Raw genomic sequence first — 27,451 nt, 5'->3', positions numbered from 1 at the left:
ATAAAATGGAAGAAACTACAAAAATATATTGACTATAATGCTATAAAATTTAAAAAAACTAAATACTAGGAGAGTGTAAAAATGAATACATCCATCTAGCCATTTGTAGAAATAGTAATTCTTGGCTAAAAGAAAAAATAAAGATAAAAATTATAACTGATTTGACTTTCAGAAGAAAATAAAAAGGAAAAGGTAAAAAAAAAAACCTGAAGTATGATTGAATAAGCTTCAAAAAGCAATTAATAAAAACTAGCTTCAAGATATTAGTAAATATTAACAAAAATTAACAAAATATAAGTTAAAAACACATTGAAAAGATTAAAAGAATAGATTTTAATAAAAAATAGAAAAATTGGCAAGAATATTCAGGAAGAGACATAGCGACAGGCACAGAGATTAAGTAATTATATAATTTAGTTCTAGCAATGAGTATTCCCCAAGATTTGTGTGTTTTGTCTAGATAGAGCAGCATACTTAAATTGTAGGTTTACATCTGCCAGTGGGTGTTAACAAGCATTTCCTTTGCATTTGTGTTATTTGGTAATTTTCTTCTATGCCTAGTTTAATTTTTTTAAGTTTATTATTATTTTTTTTAGTAATCTCTACACCCAACATGGGGACGAAATCATGATGCAGAGATGAATATTCTCATGCTCCACCAACTGAGCCAGCCAGGTGCCCCATGCCTAGTTTAAATTATATTAAGTATAATAGCATGTTAGGTAACTTTCTTTTTTGGTGTTTAAGTGTGTGTGAAGTATTTTTTGCTGTGAGATATAGACCATAAACATCTAAACGTTTTGTTGTTAAGCTCCACACCCAACACAGGACTTGAACTCATGACCCTGAGATCAAGAGTCGCATGCTCCACCAACTGAGCCAGCCAGGCAACCCCAAACCTGTTTGTTTTTTTTTAAAGACTTATTTTTAAGTAATCTCTACACCCAGTGTGGGGTTTGAACTCACACCCTGAGATCAAGAATCACGTGCTCCACTGACTGAGCCAGCCAGGTACCCCAAAACCATAAACATCTAGAAACAATGCACTTTAAATGAGAAGTAAAGTGCTTCACTTTCACTTGGGTTTGAATATTTTCCACCAAAAAAATTAAAAAAAAATAGATCAGTGAGAAGAGTAGCATTATCTTGTATTTTTGAAAATCTCTTTAATCTTAATATAGCTAGTATTTTATATGTGCTCTTGCATTTAATTTGCTGAGATAAATAATATGACCCCACATGTACAAATTTAAAAAATGGAGATGTATCTTAATGACCTTTTCAGATATTTGTTAATATTATTCTTTGACTATACCAAAGTATACCAAAAGTCAACAAGTGATCATTTTTTAAAGGTTACTGTAATGTGGAATCTGGCCTTTATCTCTTTTTTTTTTAAAGATTGGTATTAATTTTAATTTTTGGTTTTGGTTTTTCTTTTCTTTTTTAAAGTAAACTCTATCCCTAAATGTGGGGCTCGAACTCACAACTCCAAGATCAAGAGCTGCATGCTCTACTGACTGAGCCAGCCAGGTACCTTTATCTTTTAAACTGAAATCCATTTGCCTACCTTATACTTTAATATCACCATGGATGATTTTGTAGCATCACACACTAATCATTTGGAAAATACTTGTTCAGTGAGTTAGGCAGATCTTCCAAATGTTTACATATTTCATTATATGGTATTACAAAATCACATTCATTAATATCATCAGCAATCTTGTCACAAAAGACTAAGTAGTGGAAAGCTGTCAAGTTCATGGCGACAGTTGTTTTTCAATATTCTAACTTTTGGTTTGAAAGTCAAATTCACAAAAATTACTACCAGTTTTCTTCATAAAAGCATATAATACATTTCTAGTCTAAATACATTGGTAAATAAGAATATCTTCAGTATGGATTCAACCTGGAAACCAGAGACAGCCCCTGGAAGCAAGCAAAAATGGATACTTCCTCCCAAAACCTAGAGCTAGGACAGTCATGGTCTTTCTCACTTGTAAGCCCTTTTGCATAATAAAACCTTCTTCTACCCACGTACTACCTCTGTCTCCATGAATTCATCATTTCCCAAACTTCCCTGAAACTGACTGCTGCTGGGTCCTGCTCTGGGAAAGCAAGATTAAATCAGCAATGGTCTCTGTCAAGTCCCTTGTTCTCAGAAAGTCGGACAGATTTTAAGGGGCGAGCTCTATTATTGCTGTTATCTCTAACATCCAGGCTACTGTGTAAGGAGGGTTTAAATATTCTCAGGAAATGACATTAGAATAGTCTCCATTCCTTTATTTCAATCTACTTCTAAGTGCTCCCTCCATCAAGTTACCTGATCTTCCACAACCCACCATCCCCACTAGGGGAAGACAGAGCTCCTGAAAATGAGCCAGTAGTTCTCCTTCAGGCGGACTGGAGATGTTGACTCTTCCCATTGGGCTCGTGAACATTCCTGTCACACGTAAGTAGCTGTCTCCACTTTGGTGTCTGGTAATGGCTGACTTCTTACTAAAACCACTAGGTGTGACTTCTGGCATCTTGTGAAATAGGACTCTTGACTAAAGATTTCACTACACTCGCTGTACACACAAGGTGTCTATCCTGAGTGTGTCCTCTGATGTCTGATGAGGTTTGATTTCCGACTAAAGCCTCGCCCACACTTCCTACAGATGTAAGGCTTCTCTCCTGAATGTATCCTCTGATGTCTAACGAGGTGTGACTGCCGGCTAAAGCCTTGCCCACACTCCCTGCACACGTGAGGCTTTCCCCCGGAGTGTGCCTTCTGGTGTGTGACGAGAGTTAACTTATCACAAAAGCCCTGCCCACACTCTTTGCACACAAAGGGCATATGACCCGAGTGTGCCCTCCTGTGCCTAAAGAGGTTTGGCTTCTGGCTAAACCTTCTACCGCACTCCCTGCACACAAAAGGCTTTTCCCCTGAATGTGTTCTCTGGTGTGAGATAAGGGTTGACTTATCGTTGAAGCCTCTTCCACACTCCCTGCACGCAAATGGCTTTTCCCCTGAGTGTGTCCTCTGGTGTGTGATAAGGGTTGACTTCCGGGTAAAGCCTCGCCCACATTCTCTGCACACAAATGGCTTCTCCCCCGTGTGTGACCTCTGGTGTTTGTTGAGGTTTGACTTCAGGCTAAAGCACTGCCCACACTCCAGGCACACATAAGGTTTAACCCCGGAGTGCGTCCTCTGGTGTGTCTTGAGGTTTGATTTCCAACTAAAACGGCGCCCACATTCCGCGCACGCGTAAGGCTTCTCTCCTGTGTGTGTCCTTAAGTGTCTACTGAGATGTGACTTCTGGGTAAAGCACTGCTCACACTCCCTGCACACATAAGGCTTCTCTCCCGAATGTGTCCTCTTATGTCTGATGAGATGTGAATGCTGGCGAAAGCCACGCCCACATTCCTTGCAAACATAAGGCTTCTCCCCAGAGTGTGCCCTCTGGTGTGTGATAAGGTTTGACTTCAGGCTAAAACTCTGCCCACATTCCTTGCACATATAAGGCTTGACCCCTGAATGTGTCCTTTGATGTGTGAAGAGGTTTGACTTCCAAGTAAAGCCTCGTCCACACTCCTCGCACACATAAGGTTTCTCCCCTGAATGTGTCCTGTGGTGTGTGATGAGGTTTGACTTCCAGGTGAAGCCTCGTCCACACTCCTCGCACACATAAGGCTTCTCCCCTGAGTGTGTCCTCTGGTGTGTGATGAGGTTTGACCTCCAGGTAAAGCCTCGTCCACACTCCTTGCACACATAAGGTTTTTCCCCAGAGTGTTTCTTCTGGTTTTTGATGAGGATTGACATGTTGCTAAAGCCCTGTCCCCACTCAGTGTACATGTAAGGTGTCTCCCCTGTATGCATCTTCTGGAGGCTGAGCAGGTTTGACTCCCTCAAAAAGCCTCGCCCAAACTCCCCACATTTGACTGCCCCAAATCTTGAGACTTCTACACCACGCGATCCTTTGTCTGATTCCTCAAGGTCTGTCCTCTGGCCTAGGCTGGGCCCTATATCCAGCACCGTGTTGTCTTCCCTGGACCTGACTGGCTGTTCTTGCAGTGGGCTGGACAACACCTCCCAAGGGCCTCTTCTGCTTACTCTCCTGAACAAGGGCTTGGAGTCTTCTGTCTCTTGAATTTCTGCTTTGTCACTCAAGCAGGCTTGATCAAAGAGTTGTTTCTGCTGCTGTTTCTGATCTTCTGGATAGGGTTTCCCCGGACGGAGATGATTTCCTGCACAGTAACTTGAGAAGAGCTGAGGAAGATGCCTGAGCCACACATGTTGGCTGAGGCCTCGCTGACTAGAGAATGCCAGCGGGCAGGGGGGATAAGGTTCAATTTCTAGCTTTGATCCTGGGGAAAAAAGAATATATTTAGTCAGAGTAGCCATAGGTAGGGTTGCCTGGGCCATTTTACTCTGCCTGTTGGTCATTCATAATATGTTTATATCACAGCATGTCTCCCACTCAGACATCCTTGCATCCATAAAAAATGGCTATTTTTCATTTGAATTTAAACATTACATTTTTAAGTACAGGAGTTAGCAAACTTGTCTAGTAGGCCAAATTCAGCCTGCAACCTGTTTTGGTATGACCCACCAGCTAAAAATGGATTTTACCTTTCTAGGGGAGGGAAGGAAGGAAGGAAGGAAGGAAGGAGAAAGAAAAAGAGAGGGAGAGAGGGAGTGAGGGAGAGAGTGAGGGAGGGAGGGAGAGAGAGAGGGAGGGAGGGAGAGGGGTGGGGAGAAAGGAAGAAAAAGAAGGAAGGAAAGAAGGAAAGAAAGAAAGAAAGAGGAAGGAAGGATAAAAGAAAGAAAGAAAGAAAGAAAGAAAGAAAGAAAGAAAGAGAAAAGAAAAAAGAAAGAAAGAAGAGAGAAGGAAGGGGAGGGGCAAGGGAGGGGAAGGGGAGGGGCAAGGGAGGAGAGGAGAGAAGAGAGGAGGAGAGGGAAGGGGAAAGGAAAGGAAAGAAAGAAAAGCAAGCCAACCAACCAACCAATGGGGCACATAACTTGGAAAGCTTAAAATATTTACTAATGTAGCCCCTTACAGAAAAAGTTTTTGACCCTTGTTCTATGGCAATGTGGAAAACTCATACTAAAAACTTATTTTCACAATACCTGATAGACTGCAAAGTTTAATTCCAGAAATCAATCAAAAACCTACAATAACTTGAGAAGTGTTTATTCACGAAAAATACTGAACTCCAGATAAGACAAGTGGGAATCTGTAGCATTGTTGCCAGGAGCTGTTCTCACCCTTCCAATCCCCCAGCTTGGTTGGTGTGGTCGTTATACTAGGACAGGCCATAGAATGATCAGTGCTGCCGCTGCCAGAGGGGCAGTCACTTGATTTGAGCGGGAGGTGAAAAACCAATGCCCAGTGGAACTGTCCATAAATGTGATCTAGGTGGTAAATGAACACGGAAGGCCACCAGGGACTGCTGTCTGAGGTTCAGTCTTGGTTGGGAACAACAACAAAAAAGACTGGTAGACCATCCAGAAATGTAGCAAGGGAAACCTGAAAGTGAGAGAGCCAGGGAAGGGCTTGATAAACTCTCCACACAATCCTGGCTGACTGAAAGGCTGTTTGCAAAAGCAGGGAAGATTGATGTGATTGATGCACATAACCCTGCCTGATAGAGGCTACAACCAAGTAAAGAGGAAAACATCAGAGGGGTCAGTGGAAAGAAAAGGCTTGAAAGCTATCTGAACTTAGAGCTCCCCACCCCACACACTCATCCAGTGGCAGAGGCAGGAAGCCTTACTGGCTCAAAGTCTTTGAACACAACCTATTGCTAATGTCACAGTTCACTAAGCTCTGCAGACACAAGGTTGAAAACAGGAAGCCAGGATTAAAAATAAACACAAGAATAAAATAACAAATCACGCAGAAACATCATCTTCACAGAAAAAGCATATTCCCTGTATTAAGGTTAGAAATGTTTCTAAACCAAAAACAGCAACAACATCTAGGCAGGAAACATGAGATACCAGAAGGGATACAATGCAGTATCTAAAATATCCAGTTTTCAAAGAAACAGGAAAGAGTGACCTATGTGGAGGAAAAAATGTAGCCAACAGAAACTTTGCTGGGTGGCCCAGATGTTGATGTACGAGGGAAAAAGAGCATTCAAGGCTGGTATTATGAATATAATTAAAGAACTAAAAGAAACAGTGTGTAAAAACTTAAAGGAAAGTATGACCACTTAAGAAATAGAAAATCTCAGTAAAGAATAAAAACTATTAAAAAGGAGTAAAAGGAAATTCTGGAATTAAAAAGTCAAATAACTGAAATTACAAAATTACTAGAGAGATCCAACAGCATATTTGAGTTGGTAACAGAAACAATGAAGTTGAAGATAAATCTATAGAAATTACCTAAACTGAAGAACAGGTGAAAGAAAGATCGAAGAAAAGCAAAGAGCCCCAGAAACCTGTGGGACACCATCGAATAAACCAATCTATGTGCAACGAGGACACATGAAGGAGACAACAGAGAGAAAGAACAGGAAAAAAGTGTCCAAAGAAATAGTAACTAAAAAGTCTGAAATTTGATGAAAAACATTAATCTGCAAATCCAAGAAGCTCAACAAACCCCAAGAAAAACATAAAGTCCTAGAGAGACACATCATAGCCAGATTGTTGACTACCAGAAAAAAAAGACAAAGAGAAAATCTTAAAACCAGTAAAAGGAAAATGATTCAACATGCACAGGAGGAAACAGTGTGATTAGTGCTAACTTCTCATCGGAAGTAATGGAGACCAAAAAGCAGTGGAGTGATTTATTCAAAGTGCTGAAATAAAGGTTAAAAAGTTAACAAGGAAGGGGACACCTGGGTGGCTCAGTTGGTTAAGCTTCCAATTTCTGCTCAGGCCAGGATCTCATGGTTCATAAGTTCGAGCCTGCATTGCGCTCTGAGCTAACAGTATAGGGGCCTGCTTGGGATTCTTTCTCTCCCTCTCTCTCTGCCCCTACCCCACGTGCATGTATGTGCACACTCTCTATCAAAATAAATTAAAAAAAAAAAAAAAAGAAAAGCTAGCCAGGGAGAATTCTATTCTTACAAAAGTATCCCTCAAAAATGAAATTGATAGGGGTGCCTGGGTGGCTCAGTGGGTTCGGTGTCCGACTTCAGCTTAGGTCATGACTTCACGGTTCATGAGTTCAACTCCTGCATCAGACTCTGTGCTGACAGCTGGGAGCCTGGAGCCTGCTTCGGATTCTGTGTCTCCCTCTCTCTCTGCCCCTCCCATGCTCGCTCTCTCTCTCTCTTAGAAATAAAATTTAAATTTAAAAAAAAGAAGAAAAAAATTGATACAAAGATATTCACAGATTAAAAAGTACTCACAAAGTATCTATTGCTGGCAAACGTGCCTTACAAGAAATACGAAGTAAGTCCTCCAGGCTGAAAAGAAATGACACCAGACACTAACTCAAATCCACAGGAACAAATGAGGACCACCAACACTGGTAAACATGTAAATGAATATAAAAGACTATGTCTCTATATTTTTCTCTTTTCTTCTCTTAACTTCTCTAAAGTGCCTAAGATTATCATAAAAGGCCTATAACACCATATTGTGGGCTTTATAAAATATCTATTTTACTGAAACTATTAACTAGATTGTGATAAATTAGATGCATATTTTAATTCCTAGAGCTGCACTAAGAAAATAACTGCAAAAACTCCATATTTGTGCCAAAAGGAAGGGAGAGGAATAAAAAAACCATGAGACATATAAAAAACAAATAGCTAAATGGCAGACTTAATGCAATCAATAATTGTATTAAATATGAACAAACCGAACACTCCAAACAAAAGGCAAAAAAGTTCTTAGTTACACCACCAAAAGCACAATCCATTTAAAAACTGGACATCACTAAAGTGTAAAACTTATGCTTGAAAAGACACCATTGGGGTGCCTGGGTGGCTCAGTCGGTTGAGCAACCGACTTCGGCTCAGGTCATGATCTCATGGTTTGTGAGTTCGAGCCCCATGTCGGGCTCTGTGGGGACAGCTCAGAGCCTGGAGCTTGCTTCGGATTCTGTGTCTCTTTCTCTCTCTCTGCCCCTCCCCCACTCATGCTCTGTCTCTGTCTCAGAAATAAACAAACATTAAAAAAAAATTTTTTTTTTTATAAATTTTTTTTTTTTTTCCAACGCTTTTTATTTATTTTTGGGACAGAGAGAGACAGAGCATGAACGGGGGAGGGGCAGAGAGAGAGGGAGACACAGAATCGGAAACAGGCTCCAGGCTCCGAGCCATCAAACCAGCGCCTGACGCGGGGCTCAGAGCCTGACGCGGGGCTCGAACTCACGGACCGTGAGATCGTGACCTGGCTGAAGTCGGACGCTTAACCGACTGCGCCACCCAGGCGCCCCAAAAAATTTTTTTAAAAGAAAGAAAAGACACCATTAAAGAGAGTGAAAAGCCAAGCCACAGACTTGTCTTCTGAAACTTCATTTTATAGAGTGGAAAGTATGTGAAAATCGTATATCTGATATAGGACTGTGTCTAAAATATATGAACAACTCTTACAAGTGAAAAAGAAGACAAAACAATCCAATTGAAAAATGGGCAAAAGAACTGAATAGCTATTTCATTAAAGAAGATATGTAATGGTTCTAAGCACATGAAAAGATCAACATCATCAGTACTAGGGAAATGCAAATTAAAACCACAGTGAAATACCACTACACATCCACCAGAATGTTTATAATCACAATTAGAGACAATTCCAAGTGCTGACAAGGATGCAGAGAAAGTGAAACTCTAACATCCTGCTAACAGAAAATGTAAAAATAGAAAACGGAAATGTAACATAGAAATGCTAATAGAAATGTACAGCCACTTTGGAAAACAATTTGTAGCTTCTTAAAAAGTCAAATATGAACAAAGCATACAATCCAGAAATTTTATAGCTACTTATCTACCCCAAAATGAAAATGTATGCCCACATCGAGACTGGTACATGATTGTTCTTAGCAGCACTATTCACAATAGCCAGAAGTAGACACCACCCATATATCCATCAACCTGTGAATGGGTAAACAAAATTGCTATATTCATACAATGGAATATCATATGGAAATAAAAAGGAATGGATTCCTGATACATGCCACAACCCGGATGAATTCAAAAACATTATGCCAGATACAAAAAGCTATATATTTTATGATACCATTTATAGAAAAAGTCCAGAAACAGCAAATCTAGAGAGACAGCATATCAGTGGTTCCCTAGGGCTCAGACAGGAGGAAGAATAGATGCAAATGGGCAGAAAGGAACTTTTTGGAACAATGGACTATTCTAAAGTTAAATGGAAGAAATGATCATACAACAATAAACGTCTACCAAAAATAATGCAACTTACAATAAGTAGATTTTATGGTATATAAATTATATCTCAATGAAGTTTAAAAAAAAAACAGGAACTGTAAGACTGTGTATTTCTAAAGTGTCAGTGTCCAAAAGACAGGAAAGGTTACTGAAATGATCTGTATTAAGGGAGATTAAATAGACATGACATGTCAGTGTGCTACCTAAACCTGGACTGGATGTTCTGCAGAGTAAAAAAAGATATTACTATACTCTGGTTTCTCTTCAGATCGCATAAATCTTTCGCCTTTTACTAAAAAAAGATATTACTGCTTCTACTGACAAAATTATAATATGAGAAGTAGATATTAGATAACATTACTGTATCAAAGTTAAATTTATTGACGTTGATAACTACCATGGTTATACGACAACACTGCCCTCCTTAAAAAAATCTTTTAACAAAATGCACATATGAACCTACATGCACACATATATATACATAAATATATCCACATACATCTGGAGAGGGGAGAAGGTGATGGGAGAACAAGTACATAAGATAGCACACAAGCAAATGTAAAATATTAATAGGTAATTTTATGATGCTATTTTATAATAACATATATGCCACATATATTTACACATATGTGTGTGTAGAGGATATAAGGTATTCTTTGTACTAATTTTATTTTTTAATTTTTATTTAATTTTGAGAGAGAGAGAGAGAGAGTGGCAGAGAGAGAGGGAAACAAAGAATCCTAAGCAGGCTCTGCACTATCAGCAAGCCCGATGTGGGGCTCGATCTCACAAGCTGTGAGACCATGACTTGAGCCGAAATCAAGAGTTGGATACTTAGCCAACTGAGTCACGCAGGTGCCCCTGTACTAATTTTATTTTTGCAAATTTTCTGTAATTTTGAAATAATTTCCAAATCTCAAGTCCAAAATACATATATTGAATTGGTCACAAGAATCCCCTACAGAAAACAATGATGAAACTGGATAAATACAAGAAATAATTACTTAAAGTCACTGGAAAACACTCAAAAGCAACCAGAAACTGGTTGGAGGAGAGAGTTTACACTAAAAAAGCAATGGAAAGGGAAGGGTAAGAATTTCGTTTGTGAGTTTCTTGCTAAAGAGCACTCCTGACACACACAACCACAGCAGTGGAGAAATAGTGATGAAACACCAAAGCCTTATGGGCTCAAGGTACCAGAGGTAAGGATTCAGAGGTGGAACAGAAGCTGCAAATATGTGTTAGGGATACAAGGACATCTATAGTCTTAAATCCTTATACTAGACAAGAAGGAAGGCTGAAACGTAATAATGTTAAGCATCTATCTCAAAAACAGAAAAAGAATAATAAAATAAGCCCAAAGTAAGAAGAGAAAGGAAATATTAAACAGAAGTTCAGACATAAAACATACAATAGACATGATCAACAAAGACAAAAAAAACCAACAACAACAAAAGGCAAAATAAACAGGTAAAACAGTTGTCTACGTATGAAACTCCAAAGAATATACACAGGACAAATTATTGAATTAATTTAACAACAAGGCCACTGGGTATATGATCATTATGATGAAACGAATTTTAGTTACATATTTTAACAAAGGAATTATGCAAATTTAGTTTGTAAAAATATAGCTCTCCAAAAAAATAAGCCTATGTATAAATTTAAAGATGTACATTTACAGAAAGTTATAAAGCTTACCAAAAGGTAGCAATAACGATGTATTGATAAATAAGTGAAGGAATACACACTAAGAGAAAGATTTAATATTGTAAAAGAGGTCAATTTTCTCCAAATTAATATATTAATACATGTATATTAATTAATATATAAATTCAATGCAACTACAACAAAATCCTGACAGGATACTTTATGAAATCTGACAAGTTGATTGTAAAAGTTCAATGGGTAAAGCTACAAAGACACGTGACGAATAAGATGGGAGGACTTAACCTACCAAACACTAAGACTTACTGTAAAGCTGTAGGAAATGAGGGGCGCCTGGGTGGCTGAGTTGGTTGAACATTTGACTCTTGATTTTGGCTCAGGTCATGATCTCATGTCGGACTCCAGGCTGACAGTGACAGTACAGAGCCTGCTTGTGATTCTTTCTCTCCCTCTCTCTCTCTGCCCCTCCCCTGCACACTCTCTAAGTAAATAAATAAATAAACTTAAAAAAAAAGAGTACCTGTAAAAACTGACAAAATCTGAATCTGATTAAAGTCTGCAGTTTATTTAATAGTACTGTACCAATGTCAACTTCTTGGGTTTTGAAATTGGAGAAAGCTGAGAGAAGAGTAGATGGGAACTTTCTGCATTATTTTTAGATTGAGACTTCTATTATTTCAAAATCAAACAGCTTTTTGAAAAGCATATAGGCAGCCCACAGACTGGAAGAAGATGGACATAATACATTTAACAAAGGATTCATTTCCAGGATTTATTTAAATACTTCTGCCAATGGACAAGAAAGAGAAAAGCAGGCAAAAGATTTGAACAGGCAATTCACAGAATTCAATGCTAATCAACTTATGAACGTTTGAAAAGATGCTCAAACTCCGTGCTAAGCAAATTAAAACTAGTGTGAGATGCCATTTCATACCCAAAGGATGGTCAAAAACTAAAACCTTTTGTGATGGCAACCCTGCAGACTAATGAAACAATTGTTGAGGGCCAGTTGGCATTGCCTAGGCCAAATGGACAAGTGCACACTCTTTGACTCAGCTACTCTACTCCTGAGCACATATCTTAAAGACACAAATGCTTCTATGCTCAAGGACACCTGTATGATAATGTTTATAGTTGCATTCTTTAATAGCCAAAATTGGTAAAACCACAGATGTCCAACAAAATAAAATGGATAAATGAATTTTGTATTTTAATTATGCATAGACTACAATAAACACGATATAGTAGTGCAAATGAATGAACCAGAACAACCTGTATCAACATGGATGAATCTTATAAACTCAGTGTCAGTGAAGAGAGCAAACTACAGAAGGATATACATATTATGATGACGCTAATGTAAAGTTTAAAAATATGCCAAACAACTATAGATAGTTGAGGGATTCATATTTATGAAGCAAAACAAAAAGCCATGCATAGAATTATAAATCCCTAATTTTGAAAAAACACTACTCTTTGGGCAGAGGTGTGGGAAGGTATAGGGTAGAATCTGGGAAAGGGAAATAGGAACTTCAATTGTTTAGGTAATGTTTTATTTTTTAAGCTAGGATGTTGGCTCATGGGAACTTAATCTTCATTACTGAGTAATGCATTTTTTAAACTATGGGAATTGGACATGTAGAGATAATCGATTATGTTTCGCCTAAGAGAAACTGGAAAGTATCTGAAGAGTAGCAGACTTCATATCCATGGGGCAGGTACAGTTTTTAAGATCACGATGAGAGAAAGAAGCCCACGCATGAGGAAAGACTAAACATGACGAAGAAGGCAAGCCAAGTAAGAGGAAGGGAGGCTTCCTGGTAGAGGAAAGAGACAAGGAAACCAAGAAAGTCCCTCCCTCAACTGAAAATGATATTCTGGAAGGGAACTCATGCCAGGCAGACTTACCAACGACCTAGGAGACCCGAGAAGAGCTTCTTTCCTGTACCCGAGAGATGCGTCCTCCTTCCCTACCTGTCAAGCTGCAGATGGTCCCATCTTCCCTGTGTCATACTTACCTGGACAGAGGACCAGCGGACATCGTTTCTCCTCAATCCAGGGCTCTTCTCCTTGCTCCAGCTGAGAAATGAGTTTTGGTTTGGAAAATGGAATTTCTGTTCACAGGGGGGAAAAAAACAAACAAGGAGATTTTTGGTTATGGGCTCAAGGGGCCATTCCAGAACTCAGAGCCAAAATGGGGAGGGAAACCCAAAAGGTGGTACAAAGGACCTATAACAGTGAACTGTCAGGGTGCCTGGGTGGCTCAGTTGTTTGAGCATCAAACTTCGGCTCAGGTCACGATCTCACGGTTCGTGAGTTCAAGCCCCACATTGGGCTTTGCACTGACAGCCTGGTTGGGATTCTCTGTCTCCCTCTCTCTCTGCCCCTCCCCTGCTCCCCCTCTCTCAAAAATAAACAAACATTAAAAAAAAAAACCATTAAAAAATAGTGAACTCTCTACAGAAGAAGAGTTGAGTAAGTAAAGGTGACTCTAATCAGAAAATCAGCATATTAATACCTGGTGAATGAAAATCTCCTAGGTTTCAAACAACATAAAGTAAAAAGAGAGGAGAGCCCCCAGACTTGAGAAAGAGGACTGGAAACACAGTATTATATGCAACATGAGTAAATCCACCTGTTTCTAATTCTAATAAATCCAGATTTACCCTGAGGGAAAATGTAAATTATTGTTTTTAAGCCCAACCCTAGGACAGTTGCTTCATGGTAGGCTTTCCTCATGGTGTGTAGAAAATACTCTGTGGGACAGATTTTAAGTGCTAAGGGAAGCCATCCTTACCTAGTGAGACCAGGTGGTTGTAGGTCTCCAGCATCACTTCCCTGTGCAGGGTCCTCTGGGCAGGGCTCAGCAAACTCCATTCCTCTCGGGTGAAGTCCACAGCCACATCCCTGAATGCCACGGATGCCTTTAACACAAAACACACTGCTGCTCATCCAGGAGTTCGCCTTGCTCACAACTCAGGATGAGGAATGAAAAGGCTTCCCTGTGGGAGGCAGAGATTTCTAAACCCTACTTTGTAAATGAAGGGTAACAGGATATGCCACTATGCCATTTTGACGTAAGTATTATTTTTTATTAATGTTTATTTTTGAGAGAGAGGGAGACAGAGTGTGAGCAGAGGGGCAGAGAGAGAAGGAGACAGAATCCGAAGCAGGCTCCAGACTCCAAGCTGTCAGCACAGAGCCGGATGCATGGCTCAAACCCACTGTGAGATCGTGACTTGAGCCAAAGTCGGGTGCTCAACCGACTGAGCCACCCAGGAGCCCCTGAAATAAGTATTATTTTGAGCTGAAGGAAACTGAGCAGAAGCAGATACAAGAAAAGCTCTCTGCACTCCTCCTATCTTCCTAAAAGAAGAACATAAATTTGTGAGGGTATTCCCCTCCCTCCCCCCAACCAGGAAGAATAGAAGTTAGTCACTGGAAACAATTTATCAGCCAGGAGATGGCACCAGAGGAATTTATACAACAAACCTTACTAACTAGCCCCTACCTTCCATCAGTTCTCCCATGTATTTACCTCCCCACAACTTGCCACCTTGGAAACTCAAAATCCTTTTCCTTGGTCTTGTCACATCTCTAAAAAGTTACTGTTCTTCTGTTAAGATGCTATATGAGCCCAAGTTCTAACCACCCCTTTGAGTTACTCAACACTGAATATTCCCATGTGTAGGTATGAGGTACATATTAATAAACTTCTGTTTTTCTCTTGTTAATCTGTCTTTTTGTCAGTGTAATTTACAAGGCCCTGGCCAATGAACTCAAAACAGGTAGAGGAAAACTGATTTTTTTTTCTTCCCCTATATGACCTTAGTGCCAAGGGTTAAAAGACCATTATTCTGGGGACACCTGGGTGGCTCAGTTAAGCTTCTGACTGTAGATTTTGGCTCAGGTCATGATCTCACGGTTTGTGAACTCGAGCTCCACATCAGGCTCTGCACTAACAGTGTGGAGCCTGCTTGGGATTCTCTCTTTCTCCCTCTTTCTCTGTTCCTTGCCTGCTTGTGCTCTCTCTCTCTCAAAATAAATAAATAAAAGACCATTATTCTCCTATCTTTATCCAGCTGGCACCATTTGTGCACCTATTACTGCCAACATCTTAGACTAGCTGCTATGGGGAATAAAAGCAAAATACAAGTCCCTTCATATTGGGAGCTTTAAATCTAGGTAGAAAGAAGAGGAAGCCATTACAGGCACAAACTTGAACAATAAAAAATAATCATCTTACTGAGTTTGAAGGATATTAGAGACTACTTGATCTAAGCGTTTATGTTCTACCTGCTTGAAGCAGCTGAGTGTCTTGAGGGGGTGAATACCAACCAACAGGGGTATTGGTTGGGTATTTGTAGCAGGACCCATCCCTCCCTCTCCCTCACACTGCCACTGCCCTGATGTGGCCTGAAGAGTGCAAGTGGGTGGTTGGGAAGACTGTGGACTCAGATCACACTGTCCCCAACTAGATTTGGAACTCACCTGTCCCCAACTAGAGTACTCTTCAGCCAATTAGTTAACCTATCAGCACTTCCGTTTCCTCTGTGAACCAAGAAAAACAGCATTTATCTTACTGGATTATGCTGAGGATCAGAGAAGTTGGTAAATGTAAGGATTCAAGACAAATGTCTGCTGCACACAGTGAGTGCTCCAGAGAGGAATTCCCTGGCCATTCTATGAAAATTCTTCCTTCTCATTCAGGTTCTTATTCCCCTCTCCTGCTTTAATGTATCCCCTTCACTCTAGATAACGCACATGTTACTCATATTTATTTTCTGACTCTGTGCTAGACTCTAAGTTCCATATGCATTGTTCACAGGGCTATTGCCCTGGTGCCCAGAACAGAGCCTGCAAACACTAAGCAGTCAAATATTTTTAGATGACTGAATGTGCATTTATTATTATTATTCCCTGAACAAAGTTTCAAATGGCCTTCTACTACCTAGAACGCTGTACTTTGGAAGGTGGGAAAATATAATGGCCCTTGGCATGGAAGTACTGGTGAGGTGTCTTGGCTTGGAGGTGTGCAGAAACCAAGCTCCAAGGAGCCTAGTTATCCAGTTCTGAGATTCTTCCTACCCCATCAGTTTTTCTGTCTTTTAAAAAATGGCAAGGGATGCCTGAGTGGCTCAGTGAGTTAAGCATCCAACTTTGGCTCGGGGCATGAGTCTCCCATCAGGCTCTCTGTTGTCAGCTCAAGCTGGCTTTGGATCCTTTGTCTCCCTCTCTCTCTGCCCCACCCCCATCAGCGCTCACGCTCTCTCTCTAAAATAAATATTTATTTATTATTATTATTTAAAAATTTTTTAAATGTTTATTCATTTTTGAGAGAAACCAAGCACAAGCAGAGGAGGGGCATAGAGAAAGGGAGACATAGAATCTGAAGCAGGCTCCAGGCTCAGAGCTATCAGCACAGAGCCCGACGTGGGGCTTGAGCCCATAGACCACAAGATCCTGACCCGAGCTGAAGTCAGATGCTTTATCGACTGAGCCACCCAGGCACCCCTAAAATAAATATTTAAAAAGGGCAAAACTTGCAGTCCACAGATAGGGTTAGTTTGAGCCATACAAAGCATTAAAAGTTTTATTTATATTACTTATATAATGTATGATTTCACATGAAAATATCAACTTATGAGTCCTGTTAAAAAAAAATCCATAAATCTGACTACTCTGGGCTTTGCACTGCTGCAGGGCCACAGTTGGCTGAACGTGACTCACACTGGGGGTCCATTACCCTAGGCATGTTATTGGCAGGTTGCTGCAACTCCTACCTTATCTGTTTCATTTAGCTACCTGCCTGTTCCCTTTGGTGATTTGACTTTGCATCCTTTCTCAGAACATCATCACTCCTTGAGGGATGATACTGTGTCTCTCCCCTCTCAGGGGACCCTTCCCCAAATTTCCTGTCCCCTATCAGTGCAACTGTTCTATACTGGTTGTAGAATGGCTTTAAGACAGGACCCCACTTTGTCCCCCGCCTACAGTAATCCCAGAACCAGCCCTCCACCAAACTAATGATTATAAATAAAACACAGACAGGATGAATGAGAGCTATGGTTCTTACCCCTCATCCCTAGCTCTTCCTTCCTTCATTCCCTCCCTCCCTTCTTCCTTTCTTCCCTCCTTCCTCCCTTTCTCCCTCTCTCTCCTTCCCTCCCTCCTTCCTTTCTTTCCTTCCTTCCTTCCTTCCTTCCTTCCTTCCTTCCTTCCTTCCGAGTGTGAGTAAGGGGAGAGTGGCAGAGGGAAAGAGAGAGAGAATCTTAAGCAGGCTCCATGCTCAGCATGGAGCCCAATGTGGGACTTGATCCCAAGACCCTGACCATGAACTGAGCCCAAATCAAGAGTCAGACGCTCAACCGATTGACTCACCCAGTTCCATAGGGGTGCCTAAGTAAGGGCACCTGGGTAGCTCAGTCAGTTAAGTGTCTGACTCTTGGTTTTGGCTCAGGTCTCATGATCTCAAGGTTCATGAGTTCGAGTCTCACTGTCAGGCTCTGTGCTGGTGTTATGGAGCCTGCTTAGGATCATCTCTCTCAGCTCCTCCCCTGCTCTCTCTCTCTTTCAAATGGATAAATAAACTTAAAAATGAATGAATGAATGAATGAGTGAAGGATCCTAAGTACAGCCATGGCTTAAAATCACTGGGTCAGAGGAATCTCAGGATAGAGAGATGAGACCAGGTTTTATGAGAGGAAGGTATGATCTTGGTCTTAAAGGGCACACAGTATTTTGAAGGGTCAAAGAGAAAGAACAGAGGTGGGCACTCCAGAAAAGACATATAGAATGGGAGGAAATAAAGAATGAAAAGTGACTAGCTATGGGGCTCCTGGGTGGCTCAGTCAGTTAAGCATCTGACTTCGGATGAGGTCATGATCTCGCAGTTCACGAGTTCGAGCCCCACATTGGGCTCTGTGCTGACAGCTCAGAGCCTGGAGCCTGCTTCGGATCCTGTGTTTCTGTCTCTCTCTCTGCCCCTCACCTGCTCACGCTCTGTCTCTGTCTCTCTCTCAAAAATAAATTTAAAACAAAAATTAAAGAAAAAAAAAAAGAAAAGTGGCTAGCTGGAAAACACAGTAGGTAGTTTGTAACAGACTACAGAGGGTTTGAAAGGCCAAAGGAATATAAAATCCTATCCTGTACTGTGCATTTAAGGTAGTATTTGAGTAATACCCTTGAACTGATGGTAGAGGAGTGTACATGTGGATGGACAGGTGGTAACGTACATGTAGCAAAATGCTATTGAATCTAGAGGTGCCTCGGTGGCTCAGTCGGTTAAGCATCCAACTTCGGCTCAGGTCACGATCTCATGGTTCATGAGTTCGAGCCCCGTGTCAGGCTCTGTGCTGAAAGCTCAGAACCTGGATCCTGCTTGGGATTCTGTGTCTCCCTCTCTCTCTGCCCTTTCCCATTCACGCTCTGTCTTTCTGTGTCTCTCAAAAATGAAACGTTAAAAAAAAATACTATTGAATGTAGGTGGTGGGTGTGTGAGTCAATGTTAAAGTCTTTGTATTTTTTCTGTAGATTTGAAACTTTTCATAATTAAATATTGGAAAGAAAAAGACTACTCACTCCTTCAGATACCTGCCTAGTCCTTCTGGTGATTCGATTTTACAACCCCTTCTTAGAATGAACACACACACACACACACACACGCACATACACACACAAATACTTTGAAATCTCTGACAAAGTAGCTACACTGGAGACCAACTCACATTTTTTTCAACAAGTTTAACACAACTGGTATTCCTGCAACCCTGGAAAAATTCATGGTTTCTCTGTCGGAGAACCATACACATAGGGAGTGTGCTAACTCTAAATGGATGACACTCCATGACCTGTTCCAAACCTCTCTCACTGGCTAGCAACTCAGCTGGCAGCGTGGGGCACTAAAGCCAAATCAAGGGGAGGCCAGACTGGTGTAAAAGCAATCTGTCCCTTTGTCAGCTGAAAAATGGATCTGAGGCTGATGCTACCTGACAAGACACAAGTAGCCTGCTGCTGGATCCTAGCAGAAGACTTCATTTTTCAGATGGAGTGACAGGGAGTCCATCCTTTTCGTGATGCTCACAAAGGTGGGCACAGATGACCCAACTGAGGCAGTAGAGATAAGTGCACTGGCTTTAAGTGTGGTCCCTGAACCCACAGCACCAGCACCCCTGAGGAACTTGTTAGAAATACAAATTCCTAGGCCCCATCAGAACCACTGAATCAAAAATTCTAGGGTGTGGGGCCCAGCAATCTGCTTTCACAAGCCTTTTCAGTGATTCTGATTCACAGAAAAGTTTGAGAAATAGTAGCTACAAGCACACTTTGGAGACAACCATGTTTAAATGACAGCCCTCCTTCTCCCATGACTTTGTACCAGTAACATGACATTTCTGTGTCTCAATTTTCTAAAAATGGGTATTTGAATAATATTACTTTTAGGGTGGTCGTGAAGTTTAAAGTTGCTATTAATAAACATCCTATGATTGTGAGGGGAACCAGCCTGGATGAGGCTGACACTGTGAGCAAAATCGACGAGAGGAATGAACGACTCCTAGTCCTTGATAAGCTTATGAAGCGAGAGAACCAACCCCTCCAAGTGTACCCTGGCTCTGAACTTTCTTTTTATTTTTTATTTTGAGAGACAGAGGGAGAGAGAGAGTGTGTGCAAGTGCATGAGCGGGGGAGGAGCAGAGAGAGACAGGGTGAGAGAGACAATCTTAAGCAGGCTCCATGCTCAGTGCAGAGCCCGATGGGGCTGGATTGCATGACCCTGGGATCATGACCTGAGCCAAAATCAAGTGTCAGAGGTTCAAACAATTGAGCCACCCAGGCGCCCCTGGACTTTCTTTTTTTTTTTTTTTTTTCTTCTAATGTTTATTTATTTTTGAGGGAGAGAAAGAGAGAGACAGACAGAGCACGAGTGGGAGAGGGCAGAGAGAGAGGGAGGGAGACACAGAATCTGAAGCAGGCTCCAGGCTCTGAGCTGTCAGCACAGCTGACCACAGCCACATGAGTAAGGCCAGGTAAATCAATAGAAGAGCCACTCATCTGTGCCAAGCCTAATGGCTGACCCACAGAATTGTGAGCTAACAAATGACTTTTGTTTTAAGCCCGATAGAAATGAAGAAATGAAGAACCAATAGATAGAAATGAACTACCATAACAAATACCGAAAACACATGGCATTAGCTTTGGGAACAGGAACAACAGAGGCTATTAGTAGGGCCACCTGGGTGGCTCAGTTGGTTAAGCATCCGACTTCAGCTCAGGTCATGATCTCATGGTTCCTGAGTTTGAGCCCTGTGTCAGGATCTGTGCTGACAGCTCGGAGCCTGGAGCCCACTTCGAAATCTGTGACTCCCTCTCTCTCTGCCCCTCCCCCGCTCATGCTCTGTCTCTCTCTTTCAAAAAATAAATAAACATTAAAAAAAAATTGTTTTTAAAGCTTCTGCACAGCAAAGGAAACAATCAGCAAAACTAAAAGGCAACTGACAGAATGGGAGAAGATATTTGCAAATGACATATCAGATAAAGGGTTAGTATCCAAAATCTATAAAGAACTTATCAAACTCAACACCCAAAAAACAATCCAGTGAAGAAATGGGCAAAAGACATCAATAGACACTTCTCCAAAGAAGACATCCAGATGGCCAACCAACACATGAAAAAATGCTCAACATCACTCATCATCTGGGAAATACAAATCAAAACCACAGATACCACCTCACACCTGTCAGAATGCCTCACATTAACAACTCAGGCAACAACAGATGTTGGCGAGGATGCGAAGAAAGAGGATCTCTTTTGCACTGATGATGGGAATGCAAACTGGTGCAGCCACTCTGAAAAACAGTATGGAGGCTCCTCAAAAAACTAAAAATAGAACTACCCTACAACCCAGCAATTGCACTACTAGGCATTTATCCAAGGGATACAGGTATGCTGTTTCGAAGGGGCACACGTGCCCCAATGTTTATAGCAGCACCGTCAACAGTAGCCAAAGTATGGAGAGAGCCCAAATGTCCATCAATGGATGAATGTATAAAGAAGATGTGGTATATATATATATACACACAATGGAGTATTACTTGGCAATCAAAAGGAATGAAATCTTGCCATTTGCAACTATGTGGATGGAACTAGAGGGTATTATGCTAAGTGAAATTAGTCAGAGAAAGACAAATATCATATGACTTCACTCATATGAGGACTTTAAGACACAGAACAGATGAACATAAGGGAAGGGAAGCAAAAATAATATAAAAACAGGGAGGGGGACAAAACATAAGACTCTTAAATATGGAGAACAAACAGGGTTACTGGAGGGGTTGTGGGAGGGGGGATGGGCTAAATGGGTAAGGGGCATTAAGGAATCTACTCCTGAAATCATTGTTGCACTATATGCTAACTAATTTGGATGCAAATTTAAAAAATAAAATTAAAAAAAATTTTAATATAAAAAAAAACAGGCTATTAGCAAAAGTTGGAAAAGTAGTAAACAAACTGTTAGTGCAGACTAGAAGTGTAGCGAGGAAACCACTATGGCGGCTTGAGAAAGGGAATGCATTCTACATGCTGGCAAAAATGTCACCTGTGCTAGTTTGGAAAATAGAAAAAAACACTTCATGATTTTCAGATCTGGCTAAAGAGATCTCTGGGAACCCCGTTATAGGCTTCCGTTGGATGCTCCTAGCTACATACGATAAGAAAGAGAAGAGCTTGGGGCGCCTGGGTGGCTCAGTCGGTTGAGCGTCCGACTTCAGCTCAGGTCACGATCTCGCGGTCCGTGAGTTCGAGCCCTGCGTCAGGCTCTGGGCTGATGGCTCAGAGCCTGGAGCCTGCTTCCGATTCTGTGTCTCCCTCTCTCTTTGCCCCTCCCCCATTCATGCTCTGTCTCTCTCTGTCTCAAAAATAAATAAATGTTTAAAAAAAAAATTAAAAAAAAAAAAAAAAAAAGAAAGAAAGAGAAGAGCTAAAGAGGCAACTAAGCAGTTTATAAGTATAACATAGAGAAAATACAGACCCGTGGGGAAAAAACAAGCCGAGCACCCTAATCAACTAGCCTGGTAACGGTCATGCATGGATGGTCTCCAGTCCCAAACTGCCCCCGGACTGCAGCAACATGAGCAAGCCCAGGTGAAACCTGCAAAACACCCATCTGTGCCCAGTTCAAAATGCTGACCTAGAAAATTGTGTGCGAATAAATTATTTTGTTTTAAGTCCATAAGCTTTGGGGTGGTCTGTTACGCAGCAAAGGCTCACTGATAAACTGATAAAGGAATGTCATGTTAGATGAAAAATACTTTACAACTAATATCATCCTTGACTTGCTGTGATGCTAATGCTGTCAGAAACTCCTTAGATTTGGCAAGGAATAGACTCAGTCCTCCTGTTTTTCTCTCACTCTGGAGCATGAAGTCATTACTTGGAAAAGAGGACAGATTCATCTGAATGACCTGAACAGTTATTTTTTTCCCTTTCTTCAGCCAAGTGCCTAAAAAATGAATTAATCTAAGTTAAAAGTATATATGATGGCTCCACTGTGTTGGCAATAAACACACTTACAGAATAATCAGAACATGTCAGAAAAGGACCACACATTTGAAATGAAGAGTGTCCTGAATATCTAAGACACTGTCATGAGCCACTGAAGGAGGGTTTCTGAACAGAAAACTGATGTTACCGTAATGTTTGGGGAAAATGAGAATCATAGAAACACGCAGTGGGTAGCAAAGGACTATATCAACACGCGGAAACAAATTGGGACACGATTGTGAACATTCACATGAGAAAAAAGATCTGCACTGGCAGGTCTACCCTGGGGATGAAAAACTACACAGTATAACAATAAAAACAAAAACAAGAAAACTGCACAACATGAAGCAGACATCGTGATGGAAGAAGGGGGCCTCAAAAATGGAAGAAATAATACACAGTATCAAATGTTTTAGAACAGGCAAAGTTCCAAAGCTCCAACTGGTGTGAGTCCCCACTGCTTCAAAACAGTCATTTCCATTTACCTTATCATATTCCTGTTATGAGAGTAAATACAAATCTATAAAAAGAATTGCATGCACAAGATTGATCATAGAAGCAAAATTTACAATAATTAAAATAACTGCGAGCAAGTTAAATGTTCCCCCAAAGTGGACGGAACCCTCTTACACTGTTGGTGGGAAAGCAAGCTGGTGCAGCCATTGTGGAAGACAATATGGAGGTTCCTCAAAAAGTTAAAATAGGAACTACCACGCCATCCAGTAATCACACTACTGGGTATTTACCCAAAACAAAACAAAATAAAACAAAACAAAAACATGAACTCAAAGGAATACAAACACTCCTATGTTTATAGCAGCATTATTTACAAGAGCCAAATAATGGAAGCAGCCCAAGTATCCATCATAGATGAATGGAAAAAGAAGATGTGGTATAAATATATAATGGAATATTATTCAGCCATAAAAAAGAATGAAATCGCTCCATTTGCAACAACATAGATGGTACTAGAGCATATAATGCTAAGCAAAATAAGTCAGTCAGAGAAAGACAAATACCGTATGATTCACTCATGTGGAATTTAAGAAACAAAACCAACAAGCAAAGGAGAGAGACAGAAACTGAGAAACAGAATCTTAACTACTGAGAACAGACAGATAATTACCAGAGGGGAGGTGGGTGGCAGGATGGGTAAACTAGGTGATGGAGATTAAGGACTGCACTGGTGATGAGCACTGGGCGATGTATGGAATTGTTAAACCTCTATATTGTACACCTGAAACTAACGTAACACGGTATGTTAACTATACTGCAATTAAAAATAATAATAAAAACGTTCCCCCAACTTGGTTAATAGTGGATGGGTTCATCCACTCATTGCACTATTATATAAATCACATCCAGTGGGATAAGTGTTGGTAACCCTAACCCTCCACCTATGAAAAATCTGTCTGGATAGATACACTGTACTAGCTTTAACATGGTGATTTTATCATTAAGGTCTATCAAAATGTGTATGTGCGAGTGTGTGTGTGTGTGTGTGTAAAATTAAACAAAAACCCCAATGGTAACAGAATCCCAAAACGAAATGGAAGACTCGTAAGTGTGCAGGCTGTGCCCCTCCACATTACTGAATGCTGTCCACCAAGTACCCGGCACACAGCAGACATTCAGCAAATTTGTTCAATGAAATCAACGAAAAAATGCTGAGGCTTAGCAATACCCTGTGCCTGCCAGCCCATCTCATTTGTTACGAATTCTCATTTGTTCTCTCAGGCAAAGGTCCCTGGCAGTGACACCTAATATCCTACTGCATATTTGTTTAAATTGGTTTGCATAACTCAGCTGTCATGCATATCAGAGTACCTGCATGGTCTATGCAAACCCCCTGAAACATGTAGTTAATTATGCGCCCCAAATAACATAACAATACAAACAACAGAAACTCCTTTGATACTCAGTTCCTTCAAATAAATTTATTTAAATTTGTGGTTCCTCTATGCACCAAACATTTAGTATGTGTCAGGTACTCCTCTAGGCACAGAAGTTTCATCTTAAACAACTTATCCATTCAAATGCTTGTACCCTTTGATCAATTTTTCCTAATACTTTTTTTTTTTTTTTTTTAAGTATTAGGGGCAGGAAAAATCAGCCCACACAAATATCTAGCTTTTCCCAGAAATCATAACGCTTTCCTATTAACATTACGAGGTGGTTTTGGGATGAGCACTGGGTGTTGTATGGAAACCAATTTGACAGTAAATTTCATATATTAAAAAAAAAACAAAAAAACAAAAAAACAAAAAAAAACAAAACCATTACGAGGTGGTGAAGAAAATACACACAAAAGACCCAATGTTACGTTAGGTAATGTCCTCAATTAGATTTATTATGCATTCTTGGTACTAACACTTTCAAATGAATGAAATATTTTACAAATGAGAAACACAGAACTCTCATAGCTGTTCTGATAACATCCAGGAAATTGTAAATCACTACCACAGAAGCTCAGGATTAAATCAACGTCTCATTTTCTGTTTAAATTTTCCTGATTTGTTTTTATATGGATAGTCAAAGCAGATCTGAAATAACCAAGTAATGCGTGTCAAAAATCATAGTAAACCAGCCTGGCAACTGCGTTGGTGCTCGATAAATGTTAATCACATTCAATTAAGGGAAGGTCATCATAGCTACCATTGACAGGGGTTAGAAAGTTTCCCCTTAAATCCCTATACATCCATGCCTTTGATTTCCTTATGTCAAATTCCTTCTCAACATCCTTCAAAACCTAGCTTACTCAAAGACAAAATCTACACGCCTCAGTCTGGCACTCAACCTAGCCACCCAGACTCAGAGGTGAAAAATGAAAATCCTTCAGGGGCAAGATAGGTAATAAATGAGAGAGGCAGGCAAAATGATAGCTGGTCAATAGTTTCAACCTCAGTTTGGAAGATATTGTGAAAAGTGCAGCAAATAAACTCGGCAGGACCTGTCCAAATGATGAAGACACTGTTCAGTGTGAATTACCTGACACCAGAGTTAAGTGCAGTTTATTTTCAGAGAAGCAGGCAATCCAGAATTTTTGGTGAAATCTCCAAATGCTGAAAAGGCTCTCAATGTAAAATTCAGGTCAGACCATCAAACTCCTCTATGTTCCATGCGTCTGTATCTTCACCAGCACATAAAAATCAACCTGAAAGCATTCTATTAACCACTACAACCTTGCCACACTGTGGCGAGGGCACTGTGCCCTGCCTCAGACTAACCATGCTTCCTGCTCTCCTCCCTGCTCTGCCAGCTCTCCAACTTGCCAAACCCTCAGGGGCAGTTCTGACAGCCCTTCTTCTGGAAGCCCTCCCTAACCACCTCAGGTCACAAGCATCTCTGCTGTTCCTACCCTTCATCCTTATCACTGGACAATTAAGCTTGGATGTTCCTGTATTTTTATTTAAACTGTTTTACGTGTGCTGTCCAAACTGACCATTTCGAGGATGGCCCAGGTATGGAAGAAACAGAAAGGAATGGTGAAGGGGGGATTCTATGTAAGATGAGCCACCACGCCTCCACGAACAGGAGTGAACTTGGCCCAATACCAACAAGGCAGTCTGCAGTGCAAGAAAAAGGAACAGAGCCATTCTGTTGGCAGCCAGCATGGAATTTGATGAAAATTCTCACCTCTTTTTTGGCTTTCAGGAGCCCCGTGGCCATTTTCCTGGTCTCCTGAATGCTCTCTCTGGAGAAGGGCAAAGTCTCAGAAGACAGATCTGGGGATGTGAAGAGAAATGCCCCTATGGAGAAGCCCCTCCCCAAGAGTCTGGGGGGTCGGCTCCGGAGCCCCACAACTGCGGGTTGAGAGTGTCCAGAAATCACCAGCACAACCCAATTCCCATCCAGAGCCCTGGGAAAAGGGTCCAGGGTGACCGAGCACCCTCACATTCAGCCCCAAGCTCTGGCCAGGGAGTGGAGCCCATGGCCCCCTGCAGAGGCGTGGGGGGTCCGTCTCTAACCTTATGGGCTGGAATGAAAATATAAAGGCCTGGAGGTGCCTACAGAAGAACGCCCGAGTACAGAGGCAGCCTGTTCCCCCACGAGTAAAACAGGGACAAGCAGAGGGATGCGCTGACTGGACGAGGCAATGGTTATAGGGCACTCACGGAACGCGGGGTGCACGTTGCCGATCCTGAGGCTGAGACTCGGGAACGAAGTGCAGAAGTACGGGAAAATCCCGAATGAAGTGCCGACGCCACTTCCAAACAGCGAGTGGCGGATCCCACGGACCGGAAATGCTCCTGCTACGTCAACTCAAAAACAGGGGGAGCGGAAGGGACGGCGGAAGTGGCCGCACGGGCTTCTGGACTGTGTAGTCTTTGAGACAGAGAGGTGGTGGGTGAGTAGGCTTGCTAATTGCAAGGTGACTTTGACTTCTGCACCTCTCATACAACCAAGTTTAGGAGCCCACTGTTAAGATGCCCAGACCGCAAGGTGCACTTATTTCTCCTCCGAAGGGCAGTGAGATCTTGCGGACCACGAGAGAGTCGCAGAAGTGCCCGAGGATTTTAGGATATGTGATCCTGGCTTCCCGCCGGTGCTACGGAGGCGGGTGGCCAGGCTGTGCACTGACGGTCAGCGGCGCGGACGAACTGGGGTAACTCATGCCAAGGCGCCGCCCCGTGTGCCCTTCCCGTAGCAGAAACCAGGGTCCAGATTGGCGCGAGTGGGCGCCGGTCACGGCAGAGCACTTGAGGGATGAAGCAGTGGAGTGATGCTTTGTTGGGACTCGGGGATAAGAGCGACACCGGCCTTGGTCCCCGGAGGTAGGAGGGGCGCCAGTATGGACAGGGAACGCCAAGGCTATTTTTGAGGAGAGCGGGATTGGCTGGGCTAACTCCAAGCTTTGGTCTTGTGTCCCCGGGGTTTTGGTAGATAGGGAGGCCGGACTTGAGGCCAA

General features: G+C 41.6%; 1 protein-coding gene across 3 annotated transcripts; it reads right to left on the bottom strand.

Moving 5' to 3' along the window:
* Nucleotides 1–727: 727 nt before the first annotated feature.
* ZNF875 (zinc finger protein 875) lies at nucleotides 728–27,451 on the bottom strand. 3 transcript variants are annotated; one of them, XM_060652037.3, is made up of 5 exons: nucleotides 26,658–27,451; nucleotides 26,179–26,267; nucleotides 13,802–13,928; nucleotides 13,023–13,118; nucleotides 728–4,350 (listed from the first exon to the last, which is right to left on the bottom strand). In XM_060652037.3, exons 2-5 carry the CDS (start codon nucleotides 26,209–26,211, stop codon nucleotides 2,588–2,590), a joined length of 2,019 nt encoding a protein of 672 aa, XP_060508020.1. In that variant the 5' UTR covers nucleotides 26,212–26,267; nucleotides 26,658–27,451; the 3' UTR covers nucleotides 728–2,587. The 3 variants fall into 3 exon arrangements, with proteins under 3 accessions (XP_060508020.1, XP_078295153.1, XP_078295154.1); XM_078439027.2 differs by lacking the exon at nucleotides 26,658–27,451 and adding an exon at nucleotides 15,496–15,555; XM_078439028.2 differs by lacking the exon at nucleotides 26,179–26,267 and having other exon boundaries at nucleotides 26,658–26,788.

The sequence above is a fragment of the Panthera onca genome, chromosome E2 (genome assembly GCF_046562875.1).
Source record: "Panthera onca isolate mPanOnc1 chromosome E2, mPanOnc1 haplotype 2, whole genome shotgun sequence".
Lineage (NCBI taxonomy): Eukaryota > Metazoa > Chordata > Mammalia > Carnivora > Felidae > Panthera > Panthera onca.
This window is presented reverse-complemented; position numbering and strand designations above follow the sequence as displayed.